Raw genomic sequence first — 25,788 nt, 5'->3', positions numbered from 1 at the left:
CTATCAGTTATTACGCATTTGAAAGGAGTCCAGAATAGCTTTGAATGCCCACAAAGGTTTAGACGTTGTCAATTGTTTTTTTCTAAGAAATAATGGTTCAAAACATTGTTACTGTTTTGAATAGTCATCGGGTTTTTAAAAGAAATATAAAATAGCTTGAGTATTAGTTAAGAGTAAACTTTTCAGTGTATTTTGTGATGTTCGTGCGATAGTACCAAGTACCAACAGCTGGTGAGTGCTTTATATGGTGAAAGGAAATAGATTTCTCTTGAACTGTATTGAAGAGAAGTATTGTTTGTACTTTGGACAAAGAAGAATATTCTGTGCTAAATAGTTAAAAGACTTAGTTTCATGTAAAGGTGTACGCTAAAATGTAAAGCCATGTAAAACTTTTTTGATGTCGGTTAAAAATATGTTTTATTATCTGGGTTATTAGATACGTTGATGTGCCTCTATACGACTACAACACAACAATTTCAGTGATAATATCAAACAAGTGACAGTTATTACAAACGTGCTCAGAAAAGAGCACATTATAAAAGTTTACAATAGAAATACTCTCTACGTATTCTTAGTTTCTGTGCAACTTTCTTGATTTTTATAAATAAAACTACTTGCTACGAAGTATAAGAAAAAAAAAATTAAATTTGTAAAGCGGTTGTATAGTTATATCATAAGAAATAAAAATAAATAATGTATAACTGACTTAGATTTCTCAATGTGACACGTTGAAACTGTGAGTATTCAGTTTGATACAGCGAAAACGTAAAAAGGAGAGTGTCATTTGCTGTGATTGTGTGACCTTTTCGTCCTCGTTCCGCTGAATGACACATACATAAAATAAAATACAGTGAGATCTCGTTCTTTAATAATTATAATGAGTCGTTTTACTAATTTCAATACTAATGAAGTATAAGTTAATTTTATTCATCTAATTAAATAATTGAGTTAATTCAATCACAAACATTTTCGACCATATTACAATTGATTATAATTTTTTTAAATTGTATCCTTTATGACTGAAATAACAATTATTTAATTAAATTATTTAGTTAAGTAACCTCTATAACATATATTCAAATCGAAGTAGAATACAAAATATTTAACAACGTTGATATAAAAACCAAAGACTAAAACCAGGACAATCTTTAAATAAGGAAACATAAATTGTTAGTGATTAATTGAATAATAATGGTGTTACGAAGATAATAATTCGATGACACGCAAATCCACCATTTTGATAAATCATGATTAAGTCATGAATCACATCGATAATGCTTGATAGTATTCGAAATAACAAAGGACGAACGAGTTTCCAGTACATGACTATTGTTCATACAACTAGCAACTCATAAATATTCATTTTATAATGCAGGCAATATGTATTAGAACAAAGTATATATAAAAGTGTAAATAATAAAAATTGTACAATTATGTATATGATTATCAAAACATAATTTAAGTGAAGTGAAGTGTAATATTTTTGGAAACAGTGTATGAGTTGTCGAAATCATGTCCGACCATAATGAATTGCCTTTGCCAAAAAGGTCGATCAGGACAACTATTGAGTTGCCATTGTTTTTAAACATGCTGGCAACATTTTTAACAGGTACGTAAAATATAATGAAACATTTTTTAATGTGTAAAATGTACATAATTTAAATTAAATATTGATCATTCCCACAAATATAATTTTCATTGTAATATCGACAAAAAAAAATAATTAGTGTACGAAGTAATATAGTATCTATCTAGTAAAGTATAGAAGTATATAAATATTGTTCCAAATAAAATTATGTCACTATAATAATAAACCCCAAAAGTAAAATTATGCAAGACTCGACTCCAAAACTATATCTGAAACTAATAATGTATCCTAATTGAGCGGAAATGACGTTCATCGACTTACTGTTAAATACCGTCAAACTTTTATAAGTTAAAAAGGTGTCGACTGTCTACCTGAACAGTGCCAAATGACTTTGAAGGCTCAAACCTTTACATAAAAACTTTTTAGAAGTTCCGATCATCTGCTTTAACATCGATCAAATAATGTTATTACCAACTTTTCATAATAAAATTGCTCCTTTTAAATTCAAATGAATATTTTATTAAAATTTTGTTGTTATAAGATTTTCGAAGCCAGGTATTAATTTTAGAGCGATTTATGCAAGCGTAGGTCCAGTAACAATTTATTTATAAGAGCTATTGATTTCCTGTGGGTTTTTCCTAATAGTTATTGCATTTGCGGACCGTTTTAAATAGCAATAGCTTCGTTGTATAGTTTATTCAAGTACATTCAGTATGATATACTATGTATTAATAAGTTTGTGTTCTGACTTAGGGAATTGCGCTCAGCAAAGATGAGTGGGTTTAAATTTGAGGGCCCGTAGCAAAAGTTATCTTACTATATCAATCAGCTGTCACTGATTTTAAATTCCATTTATAGTTTTTAGAAAAAGCATTTCATTCTTATAGCAAGAACCATCGCAAGAATGGTAAGACATAAGGAAAGTACTTAGAAGATTTTAAAGGAAAATATTATTTTGTACTTTTTTATATATATGAATTATATGAATCGTTTCATTCCAATAAATTTGTCTTTAGATAAATCGAAGGCTTTTATTTAATTCTTAGTCTTGTTCATGATTAACAAACATAGTTATTAAGTACAAAAACATGTATGTATTTGTTTTATGTTTTCAGTTTCAGCTGTCAGCAATATCCTTTTGTATCGGACGTGTGTCCATACCTTGAATCACGCTGTAGATGAATGCAAATTTTTTCTATCTCCGGTAAAAACGAACGAAACATCAGATTTAGAAGCGGAGGTTCAAAAGTACACTACTTACATAACAACGGTTAAAATAATTTTAGAATATATTTGTCCTACCATTTTATCACTATTTTTGGGAGGATGGTCCGACACCTATGGGAGAAAACCACTTCTCGTGTGGCCATTTTTTGGTAAGCATCAAAACAATTAGTTATTTTTTACAAATATATTTTGAATAGAATTATCGTTAGCTATAACGACACTTTTTTCTTAGCTACGAGTTCCACTCCATTGAAAATAAAAATGGGATTAAATGAAATGTAATTTCCCTTTATTAATATTTACTAATCTTTGTTCTTACTATTCTTTGATACTTCTAGACTGTTTCAAGCTGTTAGTTGAAACTTGAATATCTTCTTAAATCTAAAGGATCCAATGATTCTTTCCTTAGACGTCAGACGAACCTTTTCTTATAAATTTTTATTCGTTTATTTCACTAACTCTCACTGTAAGCCTCCCTCTTTGTGGAACTCGTTACAGTGACATGTTTGTTAATTCCGTCCCAAAATGAAACTAAACAAACGATTTTCAAATTCTATCACATTTTACCGCCCTTTCTAAATCTGTTCCATTAATATATATGTTAATATATTATATAACTACTTCACTAATAGCTATCGCTTGTTAGCGATACGACTAAAGATAGTTACTTTAATTTAATACAGTATCCCACTCTTTTAATGGTGGTTAAAATAGATTAAAAACCATTTAAATTTTAAAAATATCAATAACATACAATTTTTTTTTTCAGCAATGATGATATTATATAAATATAAAATATTGAGAGAAAACCAATCCTATCTTACTAAGATAACGATGCATGTGATAAAATGTAAATAAAACAAAAACCAAAGATTATCATAATCATTTATTTCCAGGTATGTCAATGACTGGTATTCTCTTGGTAATCTACGGTATGATGGACGGTCTCGGTCCCTGGTGGTTCCTGTCAACGGCGATACCATTCTCTTTAACTGGCGGGTTCGTGGTGTTATACACTGGCGCATATTGCTACGTGAACGACACGAGCTCGTCAAGTACCACAGCCATAAGGTAACTAAAAACGACTATGTGTCTATAATATGAGATTGTATGGTCAAATTCAATACGCTATTGATGATTTCGAAGTCAAAATTGTAAAAAAAATTGATGATGAAAGATCATCAAGAAGGGTCTTTTATTCTTTAAGTGTATTTCTGAAGAAGTGTTAGCACTACTTATAACAATAGCATAGTTGTATTTCTCAAATTAAAACCTCCTTCGTTATTAGAATGCTAGTCAAAATATTGTTTATATATATACCATACATATATACCATAAAAATGGTTCAATGATTGTACTATTAAAATTATGAATCTGTACTCTATAGTTATATTTTATTACTATTCTGTGCCTGTTAATAACTTGATAATTGATAAACATATCTTAATAGATAATAAAAGGTTTGATTGGAGATATGTGCATTGCTTTAAATAAAACTTCATTTCAAAAACCAACACGAAAACCAAAAAATGACATTGAATTTTTGCCAAAATCCTTACTGTAGAAGGTCGTTGACATTTAGTTATATTTTATCACGGTTTTTGAACTTCGGCTTGGACTGTGCAGAACTTGTTCTGGATTAACATGTGTGGCGCCATCTATACATATCTATAGCATACGCATGGCTTCTTTGATGATTATTTTTTTGAATAGTATTAATTAAATTAAATTAGTGCAATAACTAAAAAACTAATATTGAATATATTTAAGTTAGTCCTAGTTAGTTTTTAATCGACATCATATTGAATTTAGTTTTAGTGTGTTTTGCTCCTTTCTATTTCATTTAAGTAAATTATTAAGATATTTTTCTCTACCTAAGCATGTAAATATTGAAAAACTATTAATTTTTTACAGAATGATGATTTTGGATGGTACAATGGCTTTGGGAACTTTCTTCGGCTCCATGTTTAGTTCATATCTCATAGAAGCAATTGGCAATGTGTATGTCCTTCTTATATCTGCTACCATTAACGTGATAGCGTACGCCTTTACAAATATATGGATTGTGGAATCTTTGACTGGAGCAATACAGGTGGATAATACTAATTATCTTAATACCTAATAGTTTGGTTTCCACAAATTACAATTAGATAGGTTCGCTTACTAACAATTAAACCTGGACATTTACAATACAAATAAAAGATACCTTCCAAAAATGGATTTCGAAATTGCAATTCAAGTCATGACCGGTTTGGCAAACGAACAGTGTTTTCAAAAATAACTTTTTTTTTCTTTATTTTGTAATGGCCACCTGAGGGCGTTGAGGTCGAAAAAAATGTCGAGCTAAAAACTTTAACAAGACATAAAATCAAAAAAGTAAAAAATATAAAGATGTATTTAGTCTTTATTTAGACCTCTATTTATTTTTTTGTTTGTAGAATGGTGCGACAAAGATTTTCGACTTACAGTATATGAAAGAGATGTTCACTGAGTGTTTTAAAGAGCGCCCAAACTACGGACGCACTCAAATAATACTCATAGCAACTGTAAGACTATTAGTAATGATAGTAACCATTGGAACCATGAATTTGGAATATTTTTATTCGAGAAAAAAATTGCATTGGACATTAAGGGATTATACAACGTTTTCAGCGATTGGCACAGTCATTGCATTCGTTGGAGGATTTTTTGGAATAATGATCTGTCAGAGGATATGTCGATTGGGTGACATACCATTTTCTATAATCGCCATATTGTCAGCGATTCTAGATAATATCATCAAGTTATTTGCTGTTCAGTCCTGGCAGATGTACTTAAGTAAGTACTGGCAGATGTACTTGGTTCAAGTATTTGAGTTCATTTACAATATAGTTATAAACGGACTCCTAAAATAGTTAATTACTGAATCCGATTTTTCATACGTGTATGTGTGTTTAATATGTGATTGGGATTCTGTCAAAAAATTTTACTGAGACTTCTATACGGTTTCCGGGTTAAAGATAAAATATTGGAGACATTTTTTTTTTATTTATTGAATATGAAATAAAACGGGGAAATCCATATAAAACATGACTGAATATAAAATTTTAAACAATAAACAGTACATCTACTCCATTTTTTTGTCGTAACTTTACATACGGAACATAAAAATGTTTCATTCCTCAGTCTTCCCACATTATAATATTAATGAACGAAAAACGGGATACGCTTCGTATTCAGTGTGACGGTGTAAACTCGTGTTAAGCATACAAAGCAAACATCTTTCATAAAAATAACATTTAAGAAACATTTTAAAGTAAAATAAGTCATAAATGTATTATCGCTATTTTTGTAACAACATAATTAAACTCTTTAATGTTATTAACATAGACCCAGAGCTATTTTATTGATGTTATCACATTTTCGAGCCATTCTTTATACACATTTAAAATAATAAAATTCTACCCTTTCATAGCATATTATAGAATACTTTTATAATTATTATAATCTATTTTAAGGTACTATTGCGTCGCCGCTTAAAGGGCTCACGGGGCCGTTAATGAGGTCCTACGTAACAAAGTTTTTGCCTACCGAAGATATAGCGAAGGTGTTCGCTCTTCTTTGTGCGGTTGAGAGTTTAGCGCCAATTATTGGACCTGTGATATTTAATTCTCTATACTCCTCTACATTATCTGTATTTCCTGGCGCCATCTACATTCTCAGCACAGCTATGAATATAGTCTCCGTAATTATGTTAATGTAAGTAAATTATAAACAGCATTGGTTATATCATCATTCTGTGAATTAATCTATATATATTTTTTACAGTTTGGTCCAATACTACTCGTGGAATAGATTGTCTGGTTATGAAAGCATAAACAATTGACTCAATCAAGATTTTTGACAAAATTTTATTGTACTTAATTGTAAATAAACATACAGATTAAGATTAATTCTATACCTATTTTTTTTAACAGTATTTTTTGTATTGTTTAACCTTAAATTTGTTAAAAAGTAACGTATTTTTTAAATCGTTTTTAATAAAAAATACAGTACTAATCAAGTGTTTACTTCTTATCTATAAATTTATTGTTCCTCATATAATGAAATGATAATGAGTTAGACCAATTTCTTTGCCTTACTCATTCACACACATCATCTGTCTTGGCTGGCTGTTTTAAATATCGCCTTCCTCTGTGCAAAGACGTGCACAGTACATTCTGCCAGTGTAGTGTAGAATGGAGGAGACACGATCCGGGATGAACTTATGAATGCAATATATTTTAACAGCCTCGATAAGTCACAATTAATGAAGTCACAATTAGGAACTTTGTTAGTAGATCTAAACAACACAAATTCAGTTAGATAGAAACATAGGAGATTTATACTGTATAAAAAATGTAAAACTAATACAAATATTACATAATGGTAAAACAATTTATAACAACTTAATTCTATTGATTTTAATATACATACATCATCTATCTACATACAAATTTGGAGCGTCGTGTAATCCTGTCAACGCCATTACAATAATAAAAAATAAACTCACAATTTAGACAATTTTAAAAATTAGCATAAAAATAATATAGTTTATAACAGGATTCTGAAAATGTTCAGTGCCAAGCTGGCCGAGCTTTTTAATCTTTTTTTTTTCCTTTCTTATGATATTTTTTTTCTCTTATTATCATTATTTATTATACTAACATAGTTGTCAGGGTTCTTTTTTTTGTAACTAACAAATGGACTGTAAATTTTCTGAAATAAACAAATTATTATTATTATTATTATTTATAAGTTTTCGACAATAATATTAAATATAATGAAGTTTTATGTAAGTTCTTGCCGTTCTCATGGAATCGAAACAGATGTCACCCGTATCTATATGACAATCCTACAGCGCATTAATTTCGTTATGATTTAAAGAATTTAAAAAGATTAAGTAAATTTTCAATACGTAGCCCGTAGGTGCCTAGTAAAATAAAACAAACAATAATGAGATCTAAGACTTTCGCGAGTTTTATTCATTTACATGATACTAATATTATTCGGATATACTACTCGTGCTTTATTTTGGTAAAAAACTACATACTCCCCGACGTTTCGGTGACTATTCAGCAAACGTACTCACGGTGTGTCACGATGTGTAACCGAATGTGTGTTTTAAATTTTATTGAAATATGTATTTTATTAAGTAATTGTTTTGATCTTACCTTTTTCATTTATTTATTTATCTTAAAACGAATATATATGAACTACAATAACATGCTATTAAAGCTGCCATCATAAACTCATTCGAGTTTTACTTCACCAGTGACGTCGTGAATTTGACAGCTTAATCTACTCACTACCACCTAAACTACTACAATTACTTAGAACTAAACTATTACATAACTATAAATTGACAAGAAAAAAATTAATTATAAATATGTATAACTAATTTCCTAATAAGGTAACAACTAAGTTTAGTTAAAAATTTCTTATTCCAACACTTTTTATAATTATTAATATGGGTATACATTAATTAATGTGGGTATACTTTAAAATATATTGTTACATTTCTTAACAAAACGTATTAATGTGTGAAGTAAACGGTACACAGGTTGTTCCATTTAGTTATTTTATGATTATTAATTTAAATTACTAGTAATATTACATAGCTACATTAATTATTTTTATTATTTATAGTAGACTGAATGGATGTGTATATGCGTTTTATGGAGAAAAGAAAATGTATTTTTAGAAGTATTGGTTTGATTTTAAATTCATAAGTTCTTGGTAGTACTGTCTTATTTTATATTTTAAGTTCTTGGTTGTGATCGTGTTTTTCAAAGATAGTGGTAATTGGTTGATGAGTTTCGGCACCATATATTTTAATGTTCTCTTTCCGTACGAATTGACGTACGGAACAACCTGTGTGATAGAACGTCTAAGCACGCAGGTATTACTGCCTGATAGTCGGCCAGTGCAGTGCCCATGGCCACTGCGTAAAGGTCTTGTGTGCCAGATATAGCGTATATGTGATCGATGCATGATTAGTTCAGTTTGATGTTGCACATTTCGATTCTAGTATGTTCTGTTATTCCACAGATAAGGCCCATGTTATGCAGTGTATTACCATAATTATATTTTACAAGGTTATCTGTATCAATATTTATATTCATGTCACCTATTAGGTATAAGTCATTATTTTTAGAATATTTACCAAATGCCCATTGAAGTTCTGTTACGATAAGATGTTTACTAAGACAAGGAGGGCGATATACATCGAATATTGTAGCAGGATAGTTTGACCGAGTAGAAATACTGCACATAATACTTTCACAATATTTAGTTTTTGTGTTAAGTATTCTACACTTATGTTTATCGCTTACGTACACTATGATACCACCACCTTTACGATACCGTCTTAATGATGTGAACATTTGATATCCATGAATGTTATGTAATTGAGTAAGGCTATCTGAAATATTTGCTTCTGTAAGTATCATCACATCAATACTTTTCTTTGAAGATAATGTACATTGCTCAGAAGATGATTTTTTTTTTATAATACATCATACGTCAATATGAAAACATAAAAGGTTAATATGCTTTTTTGGGAGACAAATTAAGAAATCGTTCATATTTTTACAGTTTCTGATCTCATTAATTTCCTCTTGTGAATTAGCCATTGTAATTTTAGTAACAATACTAAAGAGAAATGCAAACATATTTTGGTTTTCACTTACAAATCACTATTTTATAATTCCTGCCTAGCATTTCAGAAAATTTGCTTGTTCATTTTAATCATAGCTTCTCTTATGAACGCTGTATTGTGATTTTCGGATGATCTCTGATGGGTAAATATCTGATACTTTGATCTTCTCCCTTTTAGCTGCTGTTAACCAATTTTGTTGGGTGAGTTCATCTTTGAGTTCAAATCGTATGTTTGCAGTTTGTCTTTTCCAATTTGAAATCGTTGCTTATTTTGTATTCCATTGTTTAGCATCCTCATTATTATTGTGAGGCATATTAGTACTTTCTATTTTTGATGACAATTTCTCGTGGTACATTTCCTGTAAACGTTGTTCGAGTGCTCCCAGACGTGTTTCTAAGTTATTATTTTTATTCGTCACCTCCGTGTTTTTTTGTTGAAGCAATTTTATTGTTTTCTTGAATTTATCGATGCTTTCTACTTCTTCGTCTAATTTTGCACTGTAAAGTTGTAGGGATTCATTTAGTTCCCGTAATTCTTTTTTAATGGCTTTCCCCACTTCTTTTGAGATATTGCTTAGTTATTTCCTATCATTGATTTGTACATGAGTGTCCTTTCCTTCTTCATCTTCTGGAGTAATAGTTGATCCACGTCAGACAATCCTGTCAGATTAGAGGCTGCCTTTAAAGCACTGATTTGTTTGTTTGTCAAACTTTACTACATTCCACTCCTGGTAAAGATTTGGTAATAGATTTATTACACACATCACATTTCGACATTGTGGGTAGTTGGTTTTACTTAATTTAAAGACTTGACGAACCGACGACTTAACGACGACTGTAATTTAAAGTCGAATAAAACGTACCCGTAATATAAAGTTTTATAAGTTACACCTGTTTTCATGGTTATTTTGCCTATTATATGAAATACACCATACAATTTTAAACTCTAATATCCAGTTGGATCATGACAATAATACGCCATTATAAAAGATACAACCATCTACTACTTACAGACCGATCCGTTATCGATGATAAATAAATTGATCTTATAACACTCCCCTTTTCGCACAAAAAAACTATATTTCTTTATTACCTCACAATATTTACCATAATTTGCGTTTTCACACTAAATAAAAATACTTTTTACTGTCTAATTCATATACCATCGTTGATAATGAATAAAAAAAGTTTACAATATTAATTGAAAACTGCAAAACTCTCCGTGTTGAGTTTGATAAAGCAAGTTTGTGGTATGGATACTGAGTGTATATAAAATTGTAAACAATGTAACATTGTATATAATAAACCGGATTTCTAACGTATGCGACATATTTTACTATTACACTTGGACAATAGCAAATCAGTAGAGCAGTAATAACTCTGTCTTTTCAATGAGAGCTGTCGTTATTTTAAAATTCTATTAACTATTAGGTCATCAGTGACTATATGTTAGTATAACAAATAAAGAATATTCGCAATCAGTTGGTTGTGTTTAAAAATAACGTTTTAGGAACTATAATATTGTAAGTATATAATATAATTAATCCGTGAAAAATCTTTATCATAAAGTAACGTATTTGTTTCATGTTTCTTGCTTACTAATAACAATCTACATAAATAAGGCTTTTTTTTATGACTTCTGTTCTGTTTCCAGGAGCAATGACAGAAAATAATGATAATGCCATACCAAATTTTTCAAAACGATCGATCAAAAATTCAATAGAGTTGGCGTTATTTCTCAACACGGCTACAATGTATATATCAGGTAAAAAGATAATTTATATCACCTCAATTATAATTCTTGTATAATAAAATTAACAACATTAGTATTCAATGCATTGATGTTTATGTCCACTTCCCCGCTTAATCAACGTTTATAATTTTGCATTCCTGATATTTTACTTTTGTATAACACCTGTATGTAATGTTTTTTTTTTTTATATTTAGAATAAATATCTTTGTTGCTCTATTTTAACTGTAACTTTTTGTTCAAACTTATTATAAAACCGTGACGGAAAAATTTTCTTAATTATAATATGCAAAACAAGTTTAAACTATACCTAATAATAACAAAATTTTATTTCATATTAAAAACCCACCTGGTATTCATTAACATTTCATAATTATATTGGTAAAACGTGAATCACTTAATCTAGTAATCATACGTCAAAAATTATTACATTATTTTGTAAAAGAGTTGTTAACATGATACACTTACACTGTTACGATGATTAAACCAAATATAGCCAGAACCAGAGGAATGACACTTGCTTTCAAATAAAAAGAAGCCTCGAAATCGGTCACTCGCATAGACACATGCGTACCATATAAAATTTCTAAGGATCTGTTTGTATTGATTAAAACTTAGCAAGAAATAGTTTCGAATCGTAATGGAATGATTCATCATTGGATGAGTCTTTTTATTTATACCAAGCCACATCAATAAAGACTATGTGTAAGTAGACAATATTAAATATTTGCTTCAATATTTTAATACTCAAAATGTCTGTTTCAGCATCTGCTTTCACCGCCATAGTTTTATACAGATCCTGTATATATAATTTAAATCATACCGTAGATGAATGCGAACTATTTCTATCTCCAGTCAAAACAAATCACACAAGCAATTTAGAGACCGATGTTCAAAAGTACTATACCTATATATCGACTACTAAATTAGTTTTGGACAACATCTGTCCCGCGATTATGTCCGTATTTGTAGGTGTGTGGTCCGATACCTACGGAAGAAAACCGTTGCTAGTTTGGCCATTGTTTGGTAAGAGTGCTTAGTTTATCTGATTTTTATTCTATATTCTTTATAATTTATTATATGTAAATATTGTGTGATTGTGATTATTTATATCCTAATTTTGTAAATGTTTAAATAATTTCAGCATAATTATCTATTGCAGGTGCTTCAATATCCGGAATATTTCTGGTAATTTTCGAAATGGTCAATAGCCTCAACCCATGGTGGCTACTTTTGACTTCCATCCCGTTTTCATTATCCGGAGGCAATGTTGTATTATTCACGGGTGCCTACTCCTTCATTAAGGATACCAGTTCTCCAAGTAGCAGAACGATAAGGTGATTTATTGATGTTTATTATCCAAGTCTACTATCAATGAAGCATAGGTGGTAATAGCACTATCTCAGTCTCAGACAGTATTATAATAGGAATAATATACAGACTCAGACAATATGTTCAAACACTTGGTATACTCATGAAGAAGGAGGCAGTGTATAGGTTTGTCCTTATGCTAGAAAGGTGAAAATGAAGGCCTACCGTGAGTCAGGTCATCTGATTAAAAGAAAGGGATGCAGGAATTAAAACGTGCAAATCCTGTGCACTCTCAATGTGTATCGTATAGAATATGGAGAAGCATTTAAACAGCCTGTTAGGCCTCTTGCGCGTCACTCCACGGAGTTAAAGGCAGTGAGGTGACGTTTGGCAGTGCTTGATCTAATATCATGGCAGCATTTCTGCATTATATTAAACCTTTAGACAATTAAACACCTGCATTTCTGCTGGTACACTGAGATTCCTTGCAGTTGTTTTAGAGACTCAATGAACCAACTCACTGCACGATACATCAAGACCTAGCAACTAAAAGCGCCCGGAGTATTCTAGGGACATATTCTTAATTGGAGTCAGTTTGAACAGAATAGCGTTGCCGTTATAAAGTTAAGATTATGTTTTAGTGGGGTTAATTTTCACAAGATTGACATCGCCCCATTCCAAAACTGCCTGTATTGTGGAATTAAAGTGTTAACTGTTTTGTAACGAGGTTCTAAAGATCGTGTTTGTTAATTACTATAAACCACTAGTGAAAGCTTATTTATTCCAAAATCTGCATTGTTATATTTTTTTCACTTTATTCTTTCCCTCATTAAAAATGATGTGGTTTACTTTTTAATTTGTCAATTTATTTCACAAATATAGTATAATGTCTATTTTAATATTTCAGAATGTTGTTAGTTGACGCCTCATTATGCCTCGGAACTCTTGTGGGCTCTTTGTCTAGTTCCTACCTAATAGTACACATGGGTTATTCTTACGTACTAATATTTACCGCCACAGTAAACGTTATTACATATTTGTTTGTAAAGATTTGGATCATAGAGTCCTTGTCTGGGGCTGAACAGGTAATAAAATGATTCTTACCACGCATTAAGCCAGGCATTTTATTGTAACAATAATTATAAAACTTAAACTCACTTTATAAAATATGATGATAATAGAAAGATAAGTAAGAGTCTCTTTATGAAAATCAAACAATAGTAACAAATGAGAACTTTTATGGATGAACAACATAATATGATAACCAACATTTGAATATGTTAATTCGTAATTCATATTTTTAAATTAACTTTTGCATGAGTACTTTATAATCTTCAATAACTAATGTCTTATTTTTTATTGATATATAAAATTCAATTACTTTATAATTATATAAAGTTAATTTTAATCCACAGGGCCGAGCGGGAAGTTTGTTTAACTGTTCGCATCTTAAAGATATGTTAAAAGGATGTTTTAAACATCGTCCTAACAAAGGAAGAAATATTATCATACTTATGGCAATAATAAAATTAGTTCTTATCACGGTACAAGTCGGGTGGAGTTACTTGGAATATTTATATTTGAGAAATAAACTGAATTGGTCTTTAAGGGTTTACACAACATATTCAGCTGTTAGCACAATAACAGCTTTTTTTGGAGCATTTCTTGGTGTCATGGTAATTGAGAGACTACTGCGGATTGGAGATATAACATTTGTGATGATTGCATTAACGACGGCAATTATAGATTACATGATAAAAGCGTTTGCAACGCAATGGTGGCAAATATATTTGAGTAAGTTTCCGTTTTTTAGTATTATGAACATTAGTTATTAAGTTTGAGGCTAAATTAATTGTATTCCATGTTTGACGTTTGTTTTTATTGTGTTAATTTTTTAATTTTAGGCATATTTGTGTCACCATTCAAAGGACTTCCGTTACCATTAATAAATTCATATGTCAGTAAATTTTTGCCAGAAGAGGACATAGCGAAGGTGTTCGCCCTCCTTTGCGCCATGGAGAGTGTAGCGCAAATTATTGCACCTATTATTTTTAATTCCCTATACTCCTCTACATTATCTGTATTCCCTGGCGCCATCTACATTCTAAGCGCAGTTATGAATGTCATCTGCTTGGTTATGTTACTGTAAGTAGGTCCTGTTTATTTATAATTATATTCACGAACATATTAATTTTTTTTCACGATTATAAAATGTACACAAACAAAGTAACAAACACAAAGAAAACCAAGTAAACAAATCGCTATTATTGTTCTACGGTTTGACATTTGAATAAACTATGCAATTTTGATAAAGCCAATTTATAGACAGGTGCTGTACTATTCAAAGAAGAACGTCGTAGATGTGAACATGTGAAGGGAGCTTCCAGTATTTTACATTCACACGTGGTCTGTGTTGAATTGTCAACATAACTCTGAGTTGGGACAGTCGGTCTGTTTGCAAGGAAAATTCAGACGAAAAATATATTATATTCATAAAAAATCTTACAATTAGACAAAGCTCTTTTAATTTAATACTGTGGTTCGTTCACCATTGTTAACTAATTTTTATTGTATAGATTTTTATCATTCAATAAATTGAATCAATCAACCTTTTTTATATCTGATAAATACTTTTGGATTATATAACGATCTGCCTTCATTATAATATTTTCACACAAGTTCTGTTTGAGCGCATACATAATATAAAACGAATCCAAATTGATACTATACAAAAATGTACCTGGTGTATTTTAAAGGTGTTTATACATTATCGCAGTATTTAAAAAAGAGGTTTTATATTCTATAAAATTTATTAAAAAAAATACAAATTACAAAACTGTTGTAAATAAACACGTACAATAAAAATAACTGCTGTATTAGTTGTTCATCCTCATGGGGTTATCGAGGCTGTAATGAAAATTAATAATTAATAATATAAATATAAATTAAGAAATACCTTCTGTAATGTGCCTGTGCGTGTATAAATTTGTATGTGTGTGTGGGTGTTGGTGTAAGTGTGCGTGTGAATTTTGTGTGTGTGTTTGTGTATGTATTTCACCTGTGTATCACGATGTCGCTGGCAGCTATGGGAAGCGTCTGAGGTGTGAAGAACACGAACTGTCGGCTGGGACGCCGAGCCGCGAATCTTACTAACTGATCCCACACAATGTCACGATTTACATTGTCCTGTAACATACACAATATTATTGAAGTGCGGGCGTATGAAGAACTTCTTTTGCGACTTCCCACAAGGTTGCGTTAAACGTTTTACGCTGACTGAGAGAGAAAGAAAGATACACATATGTAGAAAGTAGAAGAGAGAGTGAGTCGGTAGATTCCTAGTACATGTGTTTGGTATTCTTGCTATGCAACGAAGTAAACAGTGTGGGCGTCGTGAAATTAGCCAAAAGACGTACTTGTTGTTCATTATTCATTTATATAAGTATTCATTTTTTTTTATTTGAGACATTTAATTTACGTCCATTTTCACATTATGAACTTAAGCTTCTATAAGATATAAACTATTCTTTTGTATTATATAAAGTTATCAATGACGTGAGTGTTTAATTTTGTTCCATCCAAACAATACTTTTCAACGAAATTCTAAATTTAAATTAATTTAACTTTACTAGACTCTTTTCTGTTGGCAAGAAGTTAAAAGAGTTATAACGTAAATCTGAAATTTATAACTAATCAACTAATATTCTTTGTTTTCAAAGTTTAATAAAATAAAGTTTAAAAAAACTTCAATGATTCTTTGTTGTTTTTGAATTATCATACCTCGGTTCATATAATATGAAAGCCACATTTAGTTTCCATCACGGCGCGGCTTCAGACACAACGTTTAAAACTGTCGCATCAAATGAAAACGAAGCTCACCATGAACACGTCGAACTCGTCCATGAAATAGAACGGCAGCTCGACGCACTCCCACAGCGCCATGATCAGGGCCATGGTGGAGTACGACCGCTCGCCGCCCGACAGCGTGTCCGTCGTCTTGCCGGCGACCTCTATATCCAGAATACGGGCACCGTGGTCCAGATTGATTTGCCCCTGAACAAGCATTCATAATGCATTAATATGAGGCACTATGTCCAATGGGGAGCGATAAATTTTGTAAACAGACTGACTTGGAAAGATTATTTGTATTTATTAATTTAATTATAAATTATATATAAAAATTTAATAGACCAGTAAATGACAAATTTAATATATGATATATGGAGATTTAAAAAACAAAACATGTAAAATAAACGTAAGAGTAAAAAACTGCAACTTATTAAGTTAAATTATGAACAAAAGTTAATGTTTCAATCAAATCACCTTCTTAATTTCAAGATAGTAAGTTTTACAATACCTTATAATTGCGTAGTTTCAATTTGTCAATGAAACAAAACTGAACCCTCCGTCCGATATCGATCTGCAGCTGGTAGCACAGCTTTAAATGGTCTTTTGTTATCTTCTCTATCTGCACATATGTAATATTATATATCATATATATATATATATATACTAGATGTCACATGAAGTATTCACTATTTCTAAAATTTTTAGTAACAATTCGATAATAGAATTTATTCCGTGCATTTGAGCTTCACACTAATTTAGCGTTAAATAGTTTACACACACTTAATATTAAAATACCGATGTTTTGAAATGTCTACAGAAGCGGAGTCGATAAGAAAGTAATCCTTCGATGTGGGGGTCGTCTAGTGTTCCATATAAATTAAATATATAAGTTTCGTAACTAATTTTTTTCCATTAAGATTAACTGTATATGTGAATAATCTGATATTAATTTACAAATACAAGAATTGTCAATATAAGTATTACCTATTATATATTGGCTTTATTTTTTTTTTATTTATATTTATAGTAATACATCACACCTCCTTGATGAGATCCTTGAGCGTTTTCAATTCGGTCTCAACGAAATTTTTTCTCTTCGTCACAGCTACTAAGTCGGCGTGAACTTTCTTCCGGCTCGGGAGGCGGTTGGAGTCTAAGGCGGACAGTTTTTGTTCAATTTCTCTCAATTGATTTTGCAACTCGGATTTGGACCTGATAATATAAAGTGTTTAGTTAATTTTAAATCGTTCAGTAAGCATACATGATGCGGATAATTTGAGAGCCGTTGAACGAAATAGTCATAACCAATAAAAAAAATTGATTTACAAGAGAATGGTATTTTTCCTAATATAAACAATCGCTATATAGGAAATTGTGGGCCAATTATTTTAATTGCAACATTTGTATTATAAACAATATGTTTTTTTGTATATGCGGCATATTAGTTACCTTAATTCTTAAGCCATTAATAATCACATTGTTGTTTTTTTTTTTCAAATGTTTAAAATCATACAATACCAGTGGCACAAGATTTAAGGATCGAAAAACAAAAAAAAAATCCGGAGATTTCTGAAATCTCTGATAAAATTGTGTATGTGTGTCTGTCACCTGAGCTGCTGCGGCCTGTCAGACAGTCCTTGTGTCTGTTGTTCCAGCACGTTTTTGCTTTGCGCCAACGCGTTCTCGAGCTCCTCCAACTTTTTCTGTCCCTCTTTGACTCTCAGCTCGAAGCTCATCTTCTTTGTCTGCCCGTTTTCAATTTCCAGCTCTTTCTGCATCAGTTTATCCTGAAACAGTGACTTATATGAATCAACTTGTAATTTACCTTAAAAATATAATATTCTGACATATAGATATAACCTATTTTGAAAATTCTTATGCCATTGACAATCGAATCGAAAAATATCGTTACTCCTATATAATACATCTATTCAACATTAAACAATAAATAAAACAAACAAAGATTATTGTGTAAACATCTTTGGACGTATAATTAGTGCTTAACAGAAATGGTGACGTAACTTCGTTTTTACTAAATCTCTTATTCACTCAATACTCATACAATAACTTTTACATTTTGGACAAAAAATATGATATGCATTTGGAGCTCGGGACTTACATCCGGGACTAGAAATGTATAGGGCCATATACCATAATGTCAGTTCCAATTACCTTGAGTTTCTTATATTCCGCATCAATTTCGTTGAACTCCGCCTTGACTTGCGCTAAGCGCCCGCCAGCCTCCTCTTTCTCCTTTCCACAAACACGAATCTTCTCCTCCATAGCTTGTAACTTCTCATCCAGACATTTGATCTTCTCTTTATATTTTTCATATTCCTCCTCCTAAATAATATACGTTTCCGATAGAGAGCAATAACCTTTTATTTAAACGATTAAATTATATCCGTTTGATTTTTACAAGTAATAAAAATAAACGTTTTTTTATATGTATGAGTTATTTTTTATAACGGTCGCCGTTGATAAGATTTTACTTAAACCTTATACGTGATGATTTAAAAAATAAATTTCATCAAGATGCTAAATAATCCCATTGAGTGTGATGATCGTAAATATAGACAAATTTAAAAGTAGCTTTCGGGTTCAGCGTGAGAGTGTGTGAGTACTGACTAGCACAGCCCGCCGCGGCGCCGCCTGCTCCTCGAGCGCGTCCTTGGTCTCGGCGACTCGCCGCTCGCACTGCCGCAGCTTACTTTGCAGCGCGTGCAACTGAGCAGCAGCTTGTTCCTGTAACTTCCGAGCACTTTCTTTAGCGGCCGCCAGCCGCTCCTCCTCTGCTCTCCTCTCTGACAGCGTCGTCTTCAACTCTTCGATCTTTTCTCCGAGCTGCCTAAAAACGGTATAATATGCAGTGTGTTCAGAAATCAGTGTGCGATCTTCGTAACACTAGTATCTTCTTTGCGCGCGTTTTTAATTTGTTTCGGACGTATGGGCTGGTGATGTGGCGTACAAAATGTTTACCTGGTTCGATCTCCTATAGAGGTGCTGAGGAAGTGAGGCGTCCTTTCCTTTCCTCCGTATATTCTGTACCGCGGCGCCGGCATGTACTCCGAGCAGTCCGCCGTGACCACCTTATAGCAGTTGGCGGGCACGTTCTCAGCGGACACACAGAGACGAACCGCGTCATCTGACAGATAAAATTATAAATTATACCTATATGGTGAGCTTCAAATATTTTTAATATCCGCGCACGGAGTGACTTCTGGACATTTATTTTAATGATTAGCTGTAGATATTATTTTATTCATATCTAATTCAGATATCGCATCAATTTGGTATTTGCATGATTTTTCAAAACAAAAAAAATATTAAAAAAAAAAAAAAAAAAAGACTTTTTATTCATAAACATTTAAACTACTTAAAAATAAATAAATTGTTAAAATTTAAACGAATAGGCAGCTCCCTCTTGCGTATGTGACGTCATTGTGCATATCCCATTCAAATTTGTTCGCGCCGATCCTCTCACAGAATGTTTATAAACACGCAATAATATGCACTATGACGTCAGACCAATCACATCACGTTTGATGTGTGATTTTTATATCATATTGGACCACTTTTATTTATTTAAATCTTTTTTATAAAATTTTAATTTTAATCTTACTTAGGTATATTATGTGCTTCAAATAATTTATTAAGTAAACTTTATTTGCAAAATTATTTTCATGAAATAACCGAATCAATGTGACATTACAATGATATACACATCAAGAATTCAGTAATACAACATAGTTAGTAACCGTGGGTGGGCACCAGCAAGACTGTCTCTAGATCGAGGTTGTCTATGAGGTAATTGGCGACCACCACGTCATCTATTTCAAGGGCGTCGAGGGCACAGACGGCGCCGGGGGCGGAAACTCTGCGCGCGCTGACGTCGTGAACTTGCGGCCTGAAGGCGCTACACGTCACACCCGGCTTACGACCGCCTCTGTCCTTCCAAACCTAAATCATCAGATTAGACTTAGTTGTTAATGCTGTTTTTATAAAGATTATGTTGTGACGTAACTGAAATTTTTGCCACTTGAATGAATGAATGAATGTATTGAAACAGAAGATATACTTAGAATTAATATCGTGGAGACGAACAGCAGCTAGACCTGCGATATGCGGAATAAATCGTCCAGACGGACCAACTCGCGCGTTATTAATGAATTTAATTTAATTGAAGTATAACACATATGCGAGTACTAGTTATTGGCAGCGACGTCACCCGCGTGGGCTTTGGAATTTGGGTCACAAAGGAACGGTTAGTTTGATAAAACAATAGACATGGTAATCTACATAATGTACACACATACCGGCTGTCACGTGACGTCACACATAAACACCTATTACAGATAAATTATCAGCTATGGCTTATTCTCATGGGTAACGTACATTACTATAAAATCCGTTCAGTAGTTTGCGCTTGAAATAGCAAAAATCATACATTTATAATATAATAAGGAAAAGTTATATATTTATAGTTATTTTTAATCAGTCACACTAATACTACCTCATCCATTAATTTGAAGAGCCGTTTCGAATCTCTCGGTTCGTTCACACAGAAGTTGTACATGCATCCGTCCAATAAGTGTTCCAAGGCTCCGGCCCAGCGTTTGTCTTTGACTTTCACAAAGCTGCCTAAGGTGATAACATAATATAATGGTCATTATAAAAATACAAACATGTATATTTTTACGGCTTTACCGAGTCAGAACAAAGTACGATATATGTATAAAATATGTATGTATATGAAATTATTGTAATAAAAATCTTCTAGTGTGGGTTTTAAATGAAACGCCGGTTATGTATTATGTATGAGATAGCATACTTTAACTAACGAAAATTATAATCACTTCGTAGTCATGTGCTTGTAAGACACATCCTATATATATAGCAATATTTGAAACGGCTAAGTTCGAAGATCCGAGCGAGCTTATAGCCTTCTTAGTAACTGACTATCAAAAATAATTGTTAAGGAAAAATTTTCTCAATATATACTATGCATATAAAGTGTAAGTGATTTAATGTGTTTGTTTTTATATAACTAAACAAGTTTCGTCACCAATAGGTCCTCTGGGTTCTGCCGTGAACTGTCCGTTCTGGACTTCTGTTCGGACTCGAGCACAGAACTCCACCATCGTAGCGCCGAAAACTGCTAGCGAGTCAGTAGACTGCTCTTTCAGCTCGCGGACACTCACGGACAGTTTCTCTGAAAACAACGATCATCGAATTACGAATGTTCAATTATCAACTCAGAGATAACTTTATAAGGTCGTTTTTATGTTCACGACTAAATAGTTCATAGTGTATACTGTTACATTAACAAGTTAATTGTTAGTGAATGTGTCATTTTGTTGAAAAAATAGGGTCATTAATATTGCTATGTTCCTGACCCATCTTCGTCTGAAGTTCGCATGTCTGCTTCCTAAAGTCGTCATACTCGTCGTCCGCTCTGTTCGCGTTCTGAGCCGCCTGTGTCTCTTCATGCGCCACCGTCTCGTGTCTGGAGCTAGCTTCTCTCAACTCGACCTGCCGCTCCTGCAGTTCACGTTTTAACGCCTCGCGACGAGATGCGCTGTCGTTCTCACCATGCACGCTGTCAATATATAGTTAATCGTTTTATATGTCATCGTTCAACAAACACGAAAAATACAAGGAAAAAACACGAACACGTTTAAAATATCAGTTATTAACTCCAACGTTAGTAAATAAAAATATTTGTTTGTTTGTTATTATATCACTGCGAGAACTACTTGAATGTTCTTACTATAACTGATTGTGAAAAAAATATATGGCATTTATTAAAAAATAATAATTAAAAGGAATATAAATCCATATTCCCATATTACCCTCAATAATACGAAGCCATATGATTGGTATGATCTGCAGATATAAATATAATCAAAATACTTTATCAGCTCTAACCATATTTTCTGTATCTCCCTCTCCAAGTCCGCGACCTGCCCCTGTTCCCTTGAACGTCGCGTTTTTATCTGCGCGTGCGCTTGTCGCTCACTTTGTAGGCTCTCATTGGCCATACGCAGCGCTGTCTCCGCTTCACGCACTTCTCGCAGCAATTCACGATGACGAGCTTCACGCTCAGTCAACTGCTGCTTCAAAAGCCTGAAGGTGACACACACATTTAGCTCCTCGAAGCATTTTCACCATGAAAATCATTTTATCAATAATGAAACTAATATTCGCTTAAATGAAACTAATATTATTATAATATAACAGAGGTGATCACGGTTGCTGTAACCGAAACGTCGGAGGTGTTTGTTTTTAAAAATAATAAAATAACGTATTACAAATAAATAAATAAATAAATTAGCTTCATTTTAACAATAACTCAACACAATTTAAATAGTGTAGATCATAGAAAATACTTACTCAACTTGACTGTTCCCGCCTCCATACTTTTCTTCCAGAGATCTTAGCTTTTCAGTATTATTTTGACAGTTAGCACGTTCTTCGCTACACTTAGTCTGAATAATCTTTACTTCTTTCTCAATCTCTCTAATATCCCACCATTTAATCTCATCTTGAATTGCTTTTTTCTGAGCTTCTATCTCTTCTTTCGGTTTTAACTGATTGTATAGTCTGGTAAGTCTTTCATGTTCTTTGGAAAGTTTTTCAAATGCCTGTAATATATGTATTAGTTTATATATTATGGCAATGTCAAATTCACCATCCAGTGTGATTAAATTAGTTTATTTGAAAGTAAAAAATATATAAATATATTTATTTCAATTATATAAATGGAGTCAAAGATGATTTATTAAAAATATGTTATAAATTCTGTTTCACAAACCTCATTCTTCCTCTTCCATATGGAATTAGCTTTGTTACAGTTTTCCAACGCCTTGTCATAATAAGCCTCGGTTTGATCAAAGTGCGTCGCTTTTCTGAACAATGTGTATTTTTTCTTTCCATCTTTGCCGTGTAGAGTCCTAGCATCATCTTGGTTCAGAACAGATATTGGGTTATCGACTTGTATGTCATGAAACAGTGTTATGGCGTTTATATCAGAACCCTTTGTAGATTTCACCACACCTATAAATCATTTTATAATAATATATACACTTTGAGCACATTTAAATTGATTGAACGTGATTATAAATAATATATATTTATATGGTATTATTATTACAAGTGTGGTGTTAATTTAGATTAAACAAGATCTTAGAAACTGACAGCAATAGTCTCTACATCCAATATGAATAAAGCAGAAATTATCATTTGAATTTAAATGTATAAAGCTTTTTTAATAATTTGGTACTTTTATTTTAAAAAAATCCAGAAGTTTTCAAAAGAAAGTCCTAATAGTGGTAATAAATAATAACAAAGTTTTGTTTACATATTCCTTGTAAAATTTTCAAATACACTTTACTTGATTTACCTTGACTGTTTTTGAATTTATAACCTCCACCCGTAGAAGTAATCGTTCGCACAATTGTTATGCTATCACCATAGATTTCAGGTTTGTATGCCCTTGGACTGCTATTTTTTATTTTTATCTCGATGGTTGCCTGGGTCTTGCCTTCTTTAATGAATGCTAGAAAATTTTCAGCACACACATTTTGGAACAGTTTTTTTAAAGTTTGCAAACAAATTATGTGATGCCTAATGTAACTTTCTACATAATTGAATAATGAATTCCCTTACAGCATTACATAGCGTCTGTTTAAATAGTGTACTCACATTTCAAATTGTTTCCTCTACTGGTGGCAGATGCCCTACCTCCCAAGCCGACTATCAATGCTGTAAGAACTGCACTCTTACCACTGCCATTACGACCAACTACTGAATGAATATTCTTATTTCTATGATCATCAAAATTTATATAAAAATTATCATGACAGAAAAAGTTTTCTAGATGGATACTCAGAACTAATCCATCTATGTCTTCTTCAGCGATATCTCTGTACATGTTTTTTACTTCCAACTTTACTTAACGAATAAGCAACTCTTCGAAAAACTCCTCAGTAAACAAAGGTTAAAAATCGTCACATTACTAATAACTTTTAATCTAAGGATTTAAATACATAATTGTTATTATCTATCCGGAAAGGACTAACGTATAACATTTTACATTAACATTAAACATACTTCATTTAAAAATAGTGTTTGATAACATATATTTTGTAAAAGTTTTTACGGCTTTGGATACGAGTAGAAGTGGACGATTATGAGAGATACTAACGAAATCATTCGATTATGAAAATGTCTCGAGATATCTCGATTATAGCAGTTAGTAGTCAGTCACAAGTCGAAAGTCGATTCACATTTCACACTATTTAGTAATTACTAATTAGTATTTACTATTTACTTACAGCACAGCCGCGTAGGGAGAATACAAGGAAAATACGATACGGTTTTCGCTCGCATGGACGTTGCTTGCGACGCCACGCCATACATAATAGTGTTCTAGCGTGTCTTGTATTATGTTGTATCAGACTATTTTATTTTTTTTATATAAGCAAATTCTACTTCAATAAAGTGTAATAACAATAACACTAGTAATATTCAAAATGTTTTATTTATTGCTTTAGTGTTTGGGTTTATGGAGTAGGAATATAATAATATATGAGAGAATTGTTTAAATAAATAAATTGATATATTGACTGTTGCATCACAACATATTTTTGCAAATATTCATTGACAGTCAAGTAGTTTGAAAATATGACTGTATTAATTGTCATTAATTTGTTTTCTACATGTTTAAACCATGTTTTAGTACATTGAATATTACTTTATGTAAACTTTCATTAGGAACAGACTGACTTTGCGGGTCAAACTTGATAGCTCTCTTGGTTAGTTAGAGCATCGGCACTAATCGCTTAGGTGGTGAGTTCAAACCCCAACCGGTGTCAGTTGATTTTTGAATTTCTCATGAAATGTTTAGACATTTATTAATTTGGTTGGTCTATATCACAGCCATATTAATTCAAGCTCAAAATGTACCTATTCTGTTGCGTTGTTCTAACATCTGAACTAATTTTTAATAAATAGCGACAGGCTAATAATAAGTAATTGCAAGACTTGATAGATTCTAGATACAATAACAAGACCATACCAAGACTGGCCATGTCTCATCTTGTTATAGCATTTGGGTAACACTACATAAAATATAAATGATAAAATTGAAAACACGATTAGTGGTTCTTGTTACTAATATCATTCGTTTATGAAAACATTTTAGTTACTAATCCCATAATCGATTACCAACATTAGTAAGACAAAATAAATCGATTATGCCAATATCTCACAATCGTGGGCGATTATGACCTCTAGATACGAGACCTTTGGAGCCTATTTGATAATACGAACAATAATGTTGGCACTTATAACGATAATAATACTTTTATTTGTAATACTTGTA

General features: G+C 31.9%; 3 protein-coding genes and 1 long non-coding RNA gene across 4 annotated transcripts; 2 read left to right on the top strand and 2 right to left on the bottom strand.

Moving 5' to 3' along the window:
* The first annotated feature begins 1,150 nt into the window (after window positions 1-1,150).
* Window positions 1,151-6,747, top strand: LOC116772160 (probable peptidoglycan muropeptide transporter SLC46). Its single transcript, XM_032664241.2, has 7 exons — window positions 1,151-1,609; window positions 2,704-2,964; window positions 3,712-3,886; window positions 4,730-4,907; window positions 5,254-5,632; window positions 6,313-6,553; window positions 6,623-6,747. The coding sequence occupies exons 1-7, from the start codon at window positions 1,513-1,515 to the stop codon at window positions 6,678-6,680; spliced, it is 1,389 nt and encodes a 462-aa protein (XP_032520132.2). The 5' UTR covers window positions 1,151-1,512; the 3' UTR covers window positions 6,681-6,747.
* LOC133320285 (uncharacterized) lies at window positions 3,685-10,739 on the bottom strand. Its single transcript, XR_009753694.1, has 2 exons — window positions 9,526-10,739; window positions 3,685-3,890 (listed from the first exon to the last, which is right to left on the bottom strand). It is a non-coding gene; the product is annotated as an uncharacterized LOC133320285 (long non-coding RNA).
* Window positions 10,740-10,874: 135 nt separating this feature from the next.
* LOC116771679 (probable peptidoglycan muropeptide transporter SLC46) lies at window positions 10,875-15,053 on the top strand. The gene is made up of 8 exons (XM_032663585.2): window positions 10,875-11,016; window positions 11,148-11,258; window positions 12,009-12,269; window positions 12,406-12,580; window positions 13,462-13,639; window positions 13,970-14,348; window positions 14,459-14,699; window positions 14,880-15,053. Exons 2-8 carry the CDS (start codon window positions 11,153-11,155, stop codon window positions 14,926-14,928), a joined length of 1,389 nt encoding a protein of 462 aa, XP_032519476.2. The 5' UTR covers window positions 10,875-11,016; window positions 11,148-11,152; the 3' UTR covers window positions 14,929-15,053.
* Window positions 15,054-15,345: 292 nt separating this feature from the next.
* On the bottom strand, window positions 15,346-24,568 carry LOC116771678 (structural maintenance of chromosomes protein 6). The gene is made up of 18 exons (XM_032663584.2): window positions 24,108-24,568; window positions 23,806-23,961; window positions 23,218-23,459; window positions 22,797-23,047; window positions 22,332-22,529; window positions 21,800-22,002; window positions 21,469-21,615; window positions 20,917-21,044; window positions 20,162-20,363; window positions 19,383-19,548; window positions 19,032-19,251; window positions 18,576-18,746; window positions 18,012-18,190; window positions 17,444-17,615; window positions 16,912-17,022; window positions 16,434-16,607; window positions 15,613-15,740; window positions 15,346-15,461 (listed from the first exon to the last, which is right to left on the bottom strand). Exons 1-18 carry the CDS (start codon window positions 24,334-24,336, stop codon window positions 15,431-15,433), a joined length of 3,108 nt encoding a protein of 1,035 aa, XP_032519475.2. The 5' UTR covers window positions 24,337-24,568; the 3' UTR covers window positions 15,346-15,430.
* Window positions 24,569-25,788: the final 1,220 nt, after the last annotated feature.

Source organism: Danaus plexippus, assembly GCF_018135715.1.
Source record: "Danaus plexippus chromosome 16 unlocalized genomic scaffold, MEX_DaPlex mxdp_23, whole genome shotgun sequence".
In the NCBI taxonomy this organism is placed as follows: Eukaryota; Metazoa; Arthropoda; class Insecta; order Lepidoptera; family Nymphalidae; genus Danaus; species Danaus plexippus.
This window is presented reverse-complemented; position numbering and strand designations above follow the sequence as displayed.

Coding starts and splice junctions, on each gene's coding strand:
- LOC116771679 (XM_032663585.2), top strand. CDS start 11,153: ATGACAGAAAATAATGATAATGCCATACCAAATTTTTCAAAACGATCG. Junction 14,349..14,458: donor ATGGTGGCAAATATATTTGA/GTAAGTTTCCGT, acceptor TTTTAATTTTAG/GCATATTTGTGTCACCATTC. Junction 14,700..14,879: donor ATCTGCTTGGTTATGTTACT/GTAAGTAGGTCC, acceptor GCCAATTTATAG/ACAGGTGCTGTACTATTCAA.
- LOC116771678 (XM_032663584.2), bottom strand. CDS start 24,336: ATGTACAGAGATATCGCTGAAGAAGACATAGATGGATTAGTTCTGAGT. Junction 15,741..16,433: donor ACGAGTTCGACGTGTTCATG/GTGAGCTTCGTT, acceptor TGTATGTTACAG/GACAATGTAAATCGTGACAT. Junction 15,462..15,612: donor AGCGACATCGTGATACACAG/GTGAAATACATA, acceptor TTTTCATTACAG/CCTCGATAACCCCATGAGGA.
- LOC116772160 (XM_032664241.2), top strand. CDS start 1,513: ATGTCCGACCATAATGAATTGCCTTTGCCAAAAAGGTCGATCAGGACA. Junction 2,965..3,711: donor TCTCGTGTGGCCATTTTTTG/GTAAGCATCAAA, acceptor ATTTATTTCCAG/GTATGTCAATGACTGGTATT. Junction 4,908..5,253: donor CTTTGACTGGAGCAATACAG/GTGGATAATACT, acceptor TTTTGTTTGTAG/AATGGTGCGACAAAGATTTT.